Raw genomic sequence first — 13,913 nt, 5'->3', positions numbered from 1 at the left:
ATAAATAAAATTTCTTTTATATTTGATATCACTGCACCACCTTTGCAAACGAATTCGAAATGTTCATTTTTCAATACTATCTCCAAATCTCCATATTTCAACCTTTGCGTTTGTTCTGCCGTCTATGAATTATATGCATATATGGCGTATGTAATGGTCTGAAGGACCTGGTTGCTTTGCGCCTTAAGTTGTTGTGGTTTAATCATTTATTATGATTTAAAAATGTTCGGACTTTGCACAAGAAATGCTCAGGTTATTTGATAAAGAATGGATGAATTTCGTTAGCTGGAGTACAACCAAATGGACAAGATTATTCGGCGAACTATCCCATAACATTCAATTCCTTCTTAACAAAACACCCGATATTCTTAAATCAGATGCGATGGTACGATCATCAATCAATCTCACTGTTTCTTCAGATATAAATGCTATCTAGGAAGGCACTGAAGATGAAGAGCCAGAACAAGAAAAATTTGCAATACCTGAAGCTGATATAGATAATTTTATGTCAGCTGTCTCTGAACTCTCTAATCCTCATGATGTTAAATCTCTCGGCGCCATTATTGAAAAACATCAACCAGATTTGCTGAGCATGGAAAAGGTTCTCGAAATTAATATGTCTATGCTAAATGCTGACACATTGAATGAATTAATAGATTTTGTGAAAGATCGATACCAGAAAATGAAAAAGGAATACCCTGACGGATAGAATAGTATTTTTACGTTTTTCGTGTTTGTAAATAGAGTTTTTCATGAATATCGAATCTACTTTTTTTTAAACTTAATTTGGAAATGTGCATATGTTCATTAACTGTTTGGATGAAATACAGACTTAATATCATATCAATAAGATTTGCTTATTGTAATAAATTTTCAAGAAGAATTTATCTTTTCGAATAACATAAGAGATATAAATACTTATAAATATAAATAATGGGTGATGTTTATTCAATAAAAAATTTATATCAAATAAGATCATCAAAACAAAAAAATATCAACGTTTGCCGAGCAGTCATATTGACTAATTTGTGCCATTATCTTTCAAAGCCGCATGAACAGCATCAATAAGATGTTTTGATCTCAATTTTTCTCGTTTAGAGAAATCTGACTTTTTCTCAAGCAGCCGTCCAATTACCATACTATTCTCTCTAATTCTGAACAAAACAGCATCTGAATTAGATCCGGTTGTAGAGATGATGTTAGTATTAACATCATCTCTCTTCAATAAATAATCTACAACATTGTATCTTGAATACAAAAGTGCTACAAAGAGAGCAGTTTCATTTCCTGAATTTACTGAGTTAATATCAAAGAAGTTTAATGCAAATTTGACACCTTCTATGTTATTTGAGATACTAAATGCATGAAGGATATTTTCGCCGTCTCTTGTTGTATATTTCATATCAACATTATTTTTATAAAGAGATTCAACGAGAGTCAAATCTCCTTCATACGCAGCTTTGATTAATATGTTTGAGTCAGTCAGTTTATAAGTGTTTGTCATACTTTTATCAAATATTTCTGCTTTTACATTAATATAATCGTTTTTAACAGCGTATTCTATTGTAGAATTATAGCCTTCTTGTGCTGCGAAAGAAAGAATTTTGTATATTCTGTTTAAATTCTCTAAATTGTTGTCTTTTCCCGCAGCAATTAGAGACTTAATTGATTCTGAACTTGTGTCTACGTTGCTGCGGCTTTTTTTGTCAGCGAGTGATGTAAATTTCTTACTGATATCACTTAAAACTCTAATGTTAAGTACTTTACCAATTCGATGCAAAATTATGTTTGCATCTGAGATATCTTTTGAAATATTAACACGGGCATGCTGCATAATTTCAAGTACATCATCTATTAAGAAATAATCATATATGTTTTTGAAAATATGACTGAATTCTTCGGCTTTGAGAGTAGCTTTGTCTAAAATATTGCACATCTGCTTTTTTGTACGCATTTCAATAAAAGAAGAATCATTATACCAATCTGCTACCTGCTGTGCTAGCGTTTCGAAGTCAACTTGCATTTAAAATTTTGAAATAAAACTAAAGTCGTAATTTCAAAAATCAAATTAAATGGTAATCTGATATTGGACATAGTAATGCGGCACATTTAATCGTAAAAAAATTCTTCTCAACTATTATTGAATGAGCAAAATTGAGTAGGGGTAATTTTAACTAAAAGTGACACGCCTGTAAAAAGTGACACACCCGTGAAGGGTGTGATTACCGATCGGTAATTTCGACAGTTTAGAATTTAAAATTTTTTATGGAACTGTTGCGAGTTTCATAAAGAATTTAAGGAATATAAGCAAAGATTTGAATCAAAATCTTAGACCTAAGCCGCTCGATTCGCTCGCGGCTTCCGCGAATTACAGATCAGCAAAGATTTGAATCAAAATCTTCGAACTAAGCCGATCGCTTCGCTCGCGGCTTTCTTTATTATTTTAAATTTGCATATTTCCATCAAAAGTTCATAAGGTAAAAAATTTCGTTTATTTTTACTAAGAAAAAAAAGGTTTTTGATAATAAATTTATTTTATTTCGAAAAAGTAGCAATAATCGTAAAAGGGTATTGATAGGCTTGCTAAAGTAACTAATTTTAGCTGTCAAATACTTTTGTATTTTGAAGTAAATTAGTATAAATTTGTTTTTACTTTTATTTCGAAAAAGTAGCAATAATCGTAAAAGGGTATTGATAGGCTTGCTAAAGTAACTAATTTTAGCTGTCAAATACTTTTGTATTTTGAAGTAAAATTAGTATAAATTTGTTTTTACTTTTATTTCGAAAAAGTAACAATAATCGTAAAAGGGTATTGATAGGCTTGCTAAAGTAACTAATTTTAGCTGTCAAATACTTTTGTATTTTGAAGTAAATTAGTATAAATTTGATATTATTTTAACTCCCTTTGAAAACCTCAATTTTCCATACAGAGGGAACGGGAATAGCATCCAATATTCCCTGAGAATGGTTGCGCATTCTCAGTTCCCTCTATATTTCGAACGAAGCTCTCATCGGTCTTTTTTTTTAATACTAAACATTTTTTCCCCCTGTCACTTTTAGCTAAAATTTGGGTTTGCCAGATTCATCCTTATCCTTATGGAACGGATAATTCTAAGAGAAAAAGCAATTAGAGATTAAACAACAAAAGATTAATACTGCAACACAAATTGTAGAAGCTATGTTTTGAAACAAATCCATAAAAACGAAACTTTTAAAATGAAATGAAATTATATTGAGTTTAAGCTTAGTATTCTGCATAATATTTTATCAATGCTTATATAAAAGCGTCGTTGAACATCAATACTGGGAAGTCTTTGATCATCCGAGCACTTCTTGCTTTAATATGACTTTTGATGAAATAAATTTCAAAAAGATATTGGAATTGAAGTTGGTCGAATATAAAATGTTAAAAATATGAGTATTCTTCATATCTTGGGCATGCTATTAACATGATTATTAGATCTTTTAAATTGAATCTGCATCAAAATTCGTTATTCATATGATTTCAAATTTAGTGTAACTATCTATATAGAGACTTTATGTTTCAAACGTGGACAACAATGCAAATGCATGTTTTCATAAATTTATTCCACAAAACTTTTCCGATATGGTTTTGAAGGATCGAAACATTCATAACATATTCAACTGATTATGTTTATATGCAAAAAAACTCATAATTGTTACGAAAAGAGATGCGTAGCGATTGAAATTTCATGAGTTATCAATTTTTATATCAAATTTAGGATACAATCTTATAATGTTGTAAACAGAAATTCATCAAAAGTGACACCTCAGAAAAGCTAAAATATTGAATTTTTGGAACTTTTGATAGAGCACGTTTTTAAATATTAATTAAAGTTAATGTATATTTTGTAAAGATTCTTTTTAATAAAAAAATAAAATTTTGAAGAAGAACACAAAATCTTCTGAAAAATAATATCACATAAACTCATATTATTTTCTAATATATAACTATTTTATATAAAAATCAAATTCAATGATCTTAAAAGCGAAGGATAACCCTCAAAATTTACGAATATAATGAGTGGGAATATAATGCTTATCTATCATAAAACCATATGAAATATCAATTTTTGCTTTACGCCTAATTTTTGACGACAATTAGCAAAAAATGTTAAATGTTAACACTCAGTCCATTTGAATATGAAAAATAAAATTGACTTTGATTAAATGTTTTTATTTATCATGCAATTCTTCTTGCGACCAAAGATTTGAATAAAAGTTCAAAAAATAAGATAGCTTAAAAAATAATATACGGTAGTGTTTACTAATAGATGAATAGTATATAAATTCTATTAGAATGGATTTGATCCAAAAAAATATATAAAATTTGATCATAAATAAAATCGTTTTAAATTACTTCTTCATTTAAATTATAACAATTATTTTTGGTTTTATATTTTTTTGGATCAAATCCATTCTAATAGAATTTATATACTATTCATCTATTAGTAAACACTACCGTATATTATTTTTTAAGCTATCTTATTTTTTGAACTTTTATTCAAATCTTTGGTCGCAAGAAGAATTGCATGATAAATAAAAACATTTAATCAAAGTCAATTTTATTTTTCATATTCAAATGGACTGAGTGTTAACATTTAACATTTTTTGCTAATTGTCGTCAAAAATTAGGCGTAAAGCAAAAATTAATATTTCATATGGTTTTATGATAGATAAGCATTATATTCCCACTCATTATATTCGTAAATTTTGAGGTTTATCATTCGCTTTTAAGATCATTGAATTTGATTTTTATATAAAATAGTTATATATTAGAAAATAATATGAGTTTATGTGATATTATTTTTCAGAAGATTTCATTCTATATGCCTATGAAAAGTACTCTCAAAACTAACTTTTTCCTAATTATAATTAAATCTAGAATATTGTATTATGCTTAGTATTATTTCATTTTTCTCATTCAATTTAGAATTTACAAATGTCAAAAAATTGAGAGTTATCACTTTTGATGAATTTCTGTTTATTACAATAACCAATAAGATTTTTTCGATAGATTTTTTCAGAATATAAATTTTGGACATTCTTTTTCGAAATTTTGTGTAAAAATAAATTCTGCAAGTTTTATGAAGTTGGTTCATACAGTTTCAAAGACCAAATTATAATGGTATTATAAACTGTTTAATTTGAAATAAAATTTACTCAATAGAATCAGATGTGCCAAAATTTAGCGAAAAGATGAAATTTAATTCATGTTCCTGCAACAAGCATATTAAATTAAACAATACTGTTGCATTTATTTACAAAAATACAGGTCTGGAGGATTTACTGATATTCCGTGCGAAAATCAACAACTTTTGAAAGCAATTTTCGGTTTGACACTTGGAATGTTAAATGACTCAATGGAAAACTTGTCTTTCTTTTGTAAATTTGGACAACAAATATCATCATCAACATATTATGCAAGCTAGAAAATATCAGTAAAAATATGAGTTCGATTTATAAATTTGAAAGAAAATGTAAACTGTTCAATTATAATTCTATAACCTTATGGACTTCGGAGCCATCGAAGAACCCGGCGATGGCAACCCTAAGGTAGCTAAATCTAAGCGGTACACACGCTATATACTTGATCCATTTCAAATTTTCTGCATCGAAAAAAGGAATGAATATATGAAGGCCCACCCCAAGTTAAAGAACTCAGGCATAACATCTATGCTTGCAGGAATATGGAGAGAAATGTCAGACAGCGAAAAAATGCAATATAATCTCATTGCGATGAAATTACAGAATAACAAATGCAAAGTGGAACGTAAAATCAAAAAGAATCCATCGAGGACCGACTCGAGTAAAGATTCCAAGGGCAGCTCAACGCCGGAAATTAGTGAGCCTGACCTAGAAGCTGACGGAAATCCGGCATTCAAAACTTCAAATCCTCCCAAAATTTATATTATTAGTAGAACAGGGGTCGGAGAAGACCTATCTGAAGTTAGTTACAATCTCCTTAAAATGCAAGAAAAAAGTTATGAGGAAGAATAAAATGTTATTTAGATGTTGTAATAATGCCATCGAATTACCACTATTATTACATGTATTATCATGTTTGAATCATGCAAGAGCCAAAAATCAACGAGTAAAGGCTTGTTAAGGGTAAATTTTTTACTCTCTCAATTTCTCATTGAATTCCTCTAGATTATCTCTCAATTTGAAAAAATTGAATATTATTTAGAGAAACTCAGAATTAATATTAAAAAGACTCTTGTATGCTTCTGAACCATTAATTTTTTTGAATGGAGTTTATCAGTAAAAAAGTTCAGTAACCGCCAATAATAATTGATTGGCTTGACAATCGTGATAATCGTATGCTAATTTTCACTTAGATCAGTAATATCCCGTTTTTGAGCCGATTGATTATTAAATTGACATAATCAATTTTCACGCGCCCCAAGAATCTTGAATTAACGGTTATGAACATGTATTATGTTTTGAGATACGTGCATATGTTTCATATATGCCAATTACGATAAATAATTTTGGTTTCAATGATCAATCTTTTTCGTTTTTATTTTCTTGGCAAATTTAATCTATAATAAGTTTGAATTACAGATTTCATACATATTATAAAACGAAATCATTAAATAGATCATTCGTAACGATTATTTTTGGAATCGAAATTTTGAAATCAAAAACATTGCGGCATTAAGTTTCCATGTTCAATGAACTCATTCCAAAATTCAATTAAATACTATGAAATAAGTGCATTTTGATCGAACAAAATTCTTTCCGATTTCAATCATAAATGGGTATTGTTCATTACTCCTTATTTCATATTTCGATCGAGTAGAAAGAAAACATATCATGCTAAAAGGTAAATAGAATTGATTTAAATAATAAAAAAAATAAATCATAAGTTTTTAATTATGCCATGGCCTCGCAAAAGTCTTGATACATGAAACCATCTATCTTTCCGAACTGGTATCTTCTATATAATGTCAAAAATTCTTGGTCACCCATAACGATGCCAAAAACTTCTAAAACTTGTTGTACGTCAACCAAAGGTACAACAAATTGCTTTTTAGTATCATGCTTTTGGAATTCTACTAATATCTTTGGAGCTTTGCCTGCGAGGACTTTTCTGAGTTTAGTAATGATAACTGAGAGATCTGCTTTAACAAATACATCAGGACGAGACTCCATAATCTTTAAGGATTCTTCAGAAGCTTCTTGAAGGATAAATCTGAATCCATTAATGTTAACTTTTGCTCCTAAAAAGATATCTTTTGGCTCAAATGGTTTTCCGGTTTCTGGGTTATTGCAAACTGTCTTTGTAATGAATTTTCCTCCATTGAATCCTGAATTTGGAACGACTTTCTCGAAAACTTGAAAGGCTTTATCTTCGACATAATATTGAACAACAAAACTGCGGAGTTTATCCTGCTTGTTGTCAGATATGATCGTTGCAGAAAATTGAAGAATAGTTGCTGGTGGACGAATATCCATCAAAAATAACGTATTTATCGTAATTTTACAAAGATTTTTTTTGTGCGGCTACTTTACTGCTCATATATCATTTGGCGAACAAATGATCAAGAGATAAGTTTCCAAATCAATTAAGAGACTATGCTGCCATTTAAAACATTATAATTTTAACGAATCGATATTTTTTAATCGGAAATCCACAAATTGATAAAGTATTCCTAATCACAAACACGTTATTCTTCAAAATGTCAGCAAATAATGCAATGCTTTATAAAGTTTGCTCATATATTCTCCTCCAAATGAAAAATGAATTGAATTGCACCTCCTTTTTACGCTAAACCAATCTTAAAGGAATCTCATTTTCAATATTCATATACATTCAATGTACAGAATTTAATAATTTTATTTTTATTTTATCTTTTTCTTTTAAACTTGAAAACACATGTAGTCGTATATGAATATTTTATTAAAATAATTTTTTTTTAATCAAAAAACGAATACTATAAAAATTAAATTATTTTGTGTTCTTTGAATCGCCTTTGCGATGAGCTCCGCGTACAGCAAGTGGGAAGAATACAGAAGGAATGGTAAATGCCATTATACCTAATATAAGGATGAAAATTGCGAGTCCTGAGTACAATTTCCACCATTCAATGACAGGAGCGGTTTCTGGGTGGTGGAAAATTTCCTTATAGAAGCGTGGTGGAAGCTTTGGTGCTGGACCGCACATACCATTGAAGTAATTGTTGTATAATCTTGGAGTTGTTTCTTCTGTTGATCCTGTTGGTCCTTGTTCAATGATAATTGATTCCTTCTTCGGTCTACTGAAGCAGCATTCCGAAATTGTGATACCTGCTGTTGAAGCGGCCAAGATAAAGTTTGTTGTATCTCCGCCGAATGTGCAGTACTCAAGGAATAAGAGACCAGCAGTTTCCATGGTATAAAATGCTGTTCCGCCGTTATCATTGTCTGATTTGTTATCAACAAACTTGCATTGGTTGATTTCGCCTGTAACATGATCGAATGAAGCACCGCCATAGCTACGGACAGCGGTGTTTTCATGTATGTAGTTTTCTGTTAATTTGATAACTGCATGGGTAATGAGGAATCCGCCATGTTTAGATTCAGCGCTGTTTGCAACGATGTAGCATCTAGACATCTGGACATTCTCGCATTCCTTGGCCATGAAACCACCGGCTTCTGTCTTAGCAATGCATTTGAAGAAAGATGTACCGGTCATTGAAATTTTTGAGTTTCTGGCAAAGAATCCGCCTCCCATCTGGCCAGTTGATGAAACAAACTCGACATCTGTAATTGTGACTTGGCAGTCCGCACAGTATAAAGAGCCACCATCTTCCGAAACGGATGAGCAAAAATCGAAAAGAACATCTCTGAGGGTAAGAATTGCGTTCTTTCTTTCTTTTCTTTGTGTAAATGGTTTATATTTGGATCTATCAAGGGAATTTAAGCGAATGGGAGACATCGAATTTACAAAACTTGATTTCGAAACGACTAAATTCATATTTGTCTTTGCGGAAATAACTGGTTGGGGAAGCTTGAAGAAGTTAAATTTGTTTAACTGAAGATTTCGTTGGTCAAAACGTGGAATATCTGTGATCAATGGAGATTTAAGGTATTTTCCAGTTATAAGATAATTGGACATCAAAGTACTATTTGAAGATCCAATAATAGCATTAAGTCTTGATAAACTTATTGAATTTGCTTGAGAAAAGAAACAACAAAACATTTTTAATTTTTTTTATAGGTGGGTAAAAAATGATTGATTTCTCATTTAGAAAAGATCATTTCCATAACTACCAACTAGAAAAACCAAGAAAACCAATATCAATTGGTCTCAGATTTACAGAGACAATGGAATTTTGATATGAATTATTGAATTGAGCACAATTCTTGTAGTATATGATTTTACATGTGTGAATTTGGTAGCTTTTCAAATCATATTGGAAGAAAATTGATTCTCATATTTTTTGGATTATATGATCAGCAAACAGTTTATAATAACTGGCGCAGATTACATGTAGCTTCATAAGGAATCATATTTTATAAAAAAGAGATCTGATTTATTTAAATATGACTGTCCAATATCGGACATTCAATTATTCAAATTGATCAGAATTTCCAACTATTAAAAACGAAATCTTTATAATGCTTGTTTGACGTATTTTAAATATGTCATTTGACAAATTCAGGATAAACTTTTTTTTCAAATGTTTCATATTGGCTATGATTCAACACCACATTATGCTTTTATCTCTATTGAGAAGGTATCTTTTTCAAAGAGCGTGAACGTACCTGTATATGTTCGTGTTGAGAGGAAAAAATCAACATCTGGAATTATGAGAAAAGCATTTCATTCAGAGACACGGTTCCAGCTTGCTGACTCAAACAACATTGTTCAGTTCAACAATGAGTTCCGGATTCCTGTCACGATCTTCTCAAAGAAAGGAGAGAAACCTCAGAAAAAAGTTGTTGAAATTTCATGCATAGTTGTTGGATCTTCTAAAGCTTCAGAACATACAGCTTGTACATGGAGATTTGATGCTGCTAACCTTCCAAATCCAAAAGATAGTTCAATTCAAACTGCCCAAGCAAAATGCGAATTCGGCGTCGCAACACTTTATCTCAGATTCAATCTATGACCAGAGCAAGATTATCCTAATGGTCCGCCACAGAATTACTTCTCATTTGTAACTGCCAAATCAGAATCTCCAGAAATCGAGAATACCCTTGACGATCCAGATCCTACCGACCTTACGTCACAAGACGGAGAGTCTATGGCTGTTGATACGCTCGAACCAACGAAGAAAAGGAAACATCATCATAATAAAGGCGAAGATGGCGAAAGGAAGCATCACCACCATAAATATAAGTCACAAGATAACGGAGAAAAGAAGAAACATCGTAAATCTGCGGCTAATGCTGATGATTTAGAAAAACATCGGAAGAAACATCACAGATCCAAAGCTGACGACGGAGAAAATGATGAAAATCCTCAGGGAAAGAAACATATTAAGCCTGCAAAGAGTGCAGACGTAATTACCCTTCAGCAGAACAATTCCAAGAAGGAAGAAGAGCCAAGCCACCTTATTTCATCCGAAAACCAGTTCAGAGAGTCAACATCTGAAAATCTAAAAAGCGATGAGATGATTCTCGAAGAAGAGATCAAAGAAGACAACATACAATACGCAGTTCGCGAGGAAGTTGACATGGAAAACACTGCAAAAGAAGATTGTATAATCGAAAAACAAGAATCTCCTGAAGAAAAGACCGCAAGATTGGAATTCCTAAGCAAGATCCGCGATGTTTATAATGTCCACGATCAACAATTACAAGATATCGCTATCAAATTCTGCGGAACAGAGCTCAGCCACCTTGCCTTCAAATACTTTGCATTTCCTACAAATAGAAACATGATTTTCACTGATCGAATCATCGAACCTCTTAAAAAGTACAGAATTTTCGAATTTGGCAATCTTTCCGACGAAAAGATCACAGAGATGTTCGAACCAGTACTTCTTTCCATCAAATACGCCGTAAATACTGACAACGGCTTAGTTGGATCTCTCGAATTACTTTCTATCCTCATAAACTTCGGAATTCAGTTACAGATGATTGCAGGACCTTATACTTCAGCACATTTCCCTGTAATTCGTAAGATCGAAGAGTATATCTCAAAAATAATGAATATTTTGATGCAAAAACTCTTCTCAAGCTTCGGAACTTTCATTGTCTGTGATGGAGAAAACATCACATTCGATAAGGAATCGAATATCCAACTAGAAGCAACATCCGCAATTTTCAAGGAGTCAATTACGAAGTTTAACATTCCAGAAGAGGTTGTTCAGTCCATTGTTGTATCCTGCGCCAACTACTTCGCTTCAATCGTCTTCAATGTCCTTGTTTCCACTTGTAATAAGTTTAAATCTGACAATATTGTATCTCTTTTACAGAAACTACGTGAAATCCAGGGTTTATTCGTCTGCCTGCCTTCCAATTTCCCTGAAGCGTTCGGTTCCATACTTAGATTGATCGCAATTGTTCAATCTCTCGAAGGAGGAACTACATTGCAGAGAATGAAGGTCGACGCACAACTCTGGAGGTCAGTAGCAGAGAGAATGGAGCATCCTGTGCTTCCTGAGGGAGTTTCTTTGGATGATATTTCGGAACCAACAGAAAGAAACGATTTGAAGGTACCTGTGAAGCAAATGGACATCCAGTTCACGTTTGAGTGGCTTTTCACCACTTCCGCAACAAACAATTACGATGAAGACGACAACAGCGAATCTGAGGATGAGGATCAATAAGTTTTATTTAGAAAATTATATTGTTTGTATATGTTTAAATAGTTCCTTCTTTTTTTTAGGTTGTTTTATAATTTTTTTTATTTTTAAATTCATATTTCAGGGCAATTCCAGTTTGGACAAATCTTTTCTATTCTGAGCAATACATTTCAAAAGCTTTATTAGGTTCAATTTTTAAGAAATTTTGTTGAATATAGTTTTCAACATGCATCGCATTTCATAAGTATGCTAGTTTGGACAGATATTGTTTTTGCAGCAATGTATTTCAAAAGATCTAATTAATTAAGAAATCTTTTTGAAAATTGTTTTTCACAAACTTCATATGATAATATTTTTTATTTCTTATAATAAATTCTAATGATTTGTTAAGAGGTTAATACTAAACGAAGATTAAAATTTTTAATGTCTGATCAAGACGTTAATACTAGTAAATACAGTAAATTAAGAAGTATGTACAAATACTATATTGACTCATTTGCTTTACTGTATCAGTTAAAAACCACCAATGAAGATGAATTGAACGTGATTTACAAAATGATTAAAATGGATTTGATCGAATCAAAGAAACATCTTCCACAAAATATTATAAAAGATATATTAAATATTATTCAATATAATAACATCTCTACTAAATCATATTTGATTCTTGCAAAGCTCATTGCTGATAATTATCATGTAACAGAGGTCAGAGATATTTCACCTCTTTCTAACTTCCTGTTTTATAAAGAATATGGAATTAAATTAGATATTTATAATGACTTTGAAGACATGGATTTAGTAAATCTAGATCTTCATTCAGAAAGTTCACTTTACAGAGCAATTTTGCATGACGACAAAGATTTTTTCATTTTCTGCACGGAATCCGAAGGTTTTGATGAAAATCAGGAACTTACAAACGGATTATATCCACACTATTATAAAAGATTTTCATTCCTTGAATTATGTTGTTACCATGGAGCAGTTGATTGTTTCAAAATATTAAGAACTAAATTTGAGGCAGAAATAACTCAAGAATGTCTGGAATTTTCATTTTTGGGAAGAAATAAAGAGATTATGAGTGAATGTTTGAAATATCAAAAACCAAATGAAGAATGCATGATAAATGCAATTATTTCACACAACATTGATTTTGTTACATTCTTGTGGAATGAATACAATATGGAGATCAATTTATATGCCTGTGGTGAATTTAATAATATTGAAGCATTTTTAGTTTATTTCGATCAAACTAATGATATTAACAAATGCTTTTTTTATTCACCGATGTTTGATATTTCCTCTCTTTGCGAATATTTCCTTTCACTTGGTGCTGATGTCAATACTAAAAATGAAAATGGTGAAATAGTCTTTCATTATACTTCATTGAGAAATTGTAAAGAAATAATCGAATTGCTTCTTTCGCATGGTGCAGATATCAATTCAATGGATGAACGCGGAGCAACAGCTCTTCATTATGCAGTACTAGATAATAATAAAGAATCAATTCAACTTCTTCTTTCATGCGGTGCAAACATCAATCAAAAAGACGAAGATGGAGAAAGTGTTCTCCATCAAGCAGTATTTGATGATAATAAAGAAATAACCGAGTTTCTTGTTTCACTCGGAGCAAATATCAATCAAAAAAATAATGATGGAAAAACAGCTCTTCATTTTGCAGCAGAAAATGATAACAAAGAAATAGCCGAAATACTTCTTTTGCACGGTGCAAACATTAATGCAAAGGATATATATGGAAATACAGCTCTTCATATTGCGGTAGAAAATAATAGTAAAGAAACAGCCAAAATTCTTCTTTTGCACGGCGCAGATATCAATGAAAAAAATGATAATGGACAAACCGCTCTTCATATTGCCGTAGATAATAATACGAAAAAAATAACTGAAATTCTTCTTTTGCACGGAGCAAACATCAATGAAAAAGATAAAATGGAGAAAACTCCTCTTCAAATTGCAACAGAAAATGATAGAAAAAAGATAGTCAAATTACTTCTTTTACACAGTGCAAATATCAATTAAAAAGAAAAAGACGAGAAAACTATTCTTCACATTGCTGCATATAATAATAGAAAAGGAATAGCAAAGATAATTCCACAAATTCAAAATGATGATTTTCATATAATCGGCGATTAA

General features: G+C 31.1%; 8 protein-coding genes across 8 annotated transcripts, besides 7 other annotated features; 5 read left to right on the top strand and 3 right to left on the bottom strand.

Moving 5' to 3' along the window:
* Positions 1-505: 505 nt before the first annotated feature.
* On the top strand, positions 506-709 carry TVAGG3_0273180 (uncharacterized protein; the record flags this gene model as incomplete). The annotated part of the gene is made up of 1 exon (XM_001579802.1): positions 506-709. One exon carries the CDS (start codon positions 506-508, stop codon positions 707-709), a length of 204 nt encoding a protein of 67 aa, XP_001579852.1.
* A 312-nt stretch (positions 710-1,021) lies between these two features.
* On the bottom strand, positions 1,022-2,023 carry TVAGG3_0273170 (RelA-associated inhibitor family; the record flags this gene model as incomplete). The annotated part of the gene is made up of 1 exon (XM_001579803.1): positions 1,022-2,023. The coding sequence occupies one exon, from the start codon at positions 2,021-2,023 to the stop codon at positions 1,022-1,024; it is 1,002 nt and encodes a 333-aa protein (XP_001579853.1).
* A 133-nt stretch (positions 2,024-2,156) lies between these two features.
* Positions 2,157-2,186: a terminal%2Cinverted (terminal inverted repeat of MuDR-3_TvMULE3 transposon ID:TVAGG3_0273160).
* Positions 2,157-3,078: a mobile genetic element.
* Positions 3,049-3,078: a terminal%2Cinverted (terminal inverted repeat of MuDR-3_TvMULE3 transposon ID:TVAGG3_0273160).
* Positions 3,079-3,758: 680 nt separating this feature from the next.
* Positions 3,759-3,796: a mobile genetic element.
* Positions 3,759-3,796: a terminal%2Cinverted (terminal inverted repeat of Banshee-A3 transposon ID:TVAGG3_0273150).
* Positions 3,797-4,974: 1,178 nt separating this feature from the next.
* Positions 4,975-5,011: a mobile genetic element.
* Positions 4,975-5,011: a terminal%2Cinverted (terminal inverted repeat of Banshee-A3 transposon ID:TVAGG3_0273140).
* A 441-nt stretch (positions 5,012-5,452) lies between these two features.
* On the top strand, positions 5,453-6,291 carry TVAGG3_0273130 (HMG-box family; the record flags this gene model as incomplete). The annotated part of the gene is made up of 1 exon (XM_001579804.1): positions 5,533-6,021. One exon carries the CDS (start codon positions 5,533-5,535, stop codon positions 6,019-6,021), a length of 489 nt encoding a protein of 162 aa, XP_001579854.1.
* A 609-nt stretch (positions 6,292-6,900) lies between these two features.
* On the bottom strand, positions 6,901-7,482 carry TVAGG3_0273120 (alpha-tubulin binding; the record flags this gene model as incomplete). The annotated part of the gene is made up of 1 exon (XM_001579805.1): positions 6,901-7,482. The coding sequence occupies one exon, from the start codon at positions 7,480-7,482 to the stop codon at positions 6,901-6,903; it is 582 nt and encodes a 193-aa protein (XP_001579855.1).
* Positions 7,483-7,908: 426 nt separating this feature from the next.
* TVAGG3_0273110 (pectin lyase-like family) lies at positions 7,909-9,221 on the bottom strand (the record flags this gene model as incomplete). Its single annotated transcript, XM_001579806.1, has 1 exon — positions 7,976-9,208. One exon carries the CDS (start codon positions 9,206-9,208, stop codon positions 7,976-7,978), a length of 1,233 nt encoding a protein of 410 aa, XP_001579856.1.
* Positions 9,222-9,689: 468 nt separating this feature from the next.
* Positions 9,690-10,121, top strand: TVAGG3_0273100 (N-terminal C2 in EEIG1 and EHBP1 proteins family; the record flags this gene model as incomplete). Its single annotated transcript, XM_001579807.1, has 1 exon — positions 9,690-10,121. One exon carries the CDS (start codon positions 9,690-9,692, stop codon positions 10,119-10,121), a length of 432 nt encoding a protein of 143 aa, XP_001579857.1.
* Positions 10,122-10,256: 135 nt separating this feature from the next.
* TVAGG3_0273090 (protein CBG20215-related family) lies at positions 10,257-11,786 on the top strand (the record flags this gene model as incomplete). The annotated part of the gene is made up of 1 exon (XM_001579808.1): positions 10,257-11,786. One exon carries the CDS (start codon positions 10,257-10,259, stop codon positions 11,784-11,786), a length of 1,530 nt encoding a protein of 509 aa, XP_001579858.1.
* A 399-nt stretch (positions 11,787-12,185) lies between these two features.
* On the top strand, positions 12,186-13,799 carry TVAGG3_0273080 (ankyrin repeat and SOCS box-containing protein 4 family; the record flags this gene model as incomplete). Its single annotated transcript, XM_001579809.1, has 1 exon — positions 12,186-13,799. One exon carries the CDS (start codon positions 12,186-12,188, stop codon positions 13,797-13,799), a length of 1,614 nt encoding a protein of 537 aa, XP_001579859.1.
* Positions 13,800-13,913: the final 114 nt, after the last annotated feature.

This window comes from Trichomonas vaginalis, chromosome V, assembly GCF_026262505.1.
Source record: "Trichomonas vaginalis G3 chromosome V, whole genome shotgun sequence".
Classification (NCBI taxonomy): Eukaryota; Parabasalia; order Trichomonadida; family Trichomonadidae; genus Trichomonas; species Trichomonas vaginalis.
Note: the sequence above shows the minus strand (reverse complement) of the source record. Positions and strands in the feature narration are given on the sequence as shown.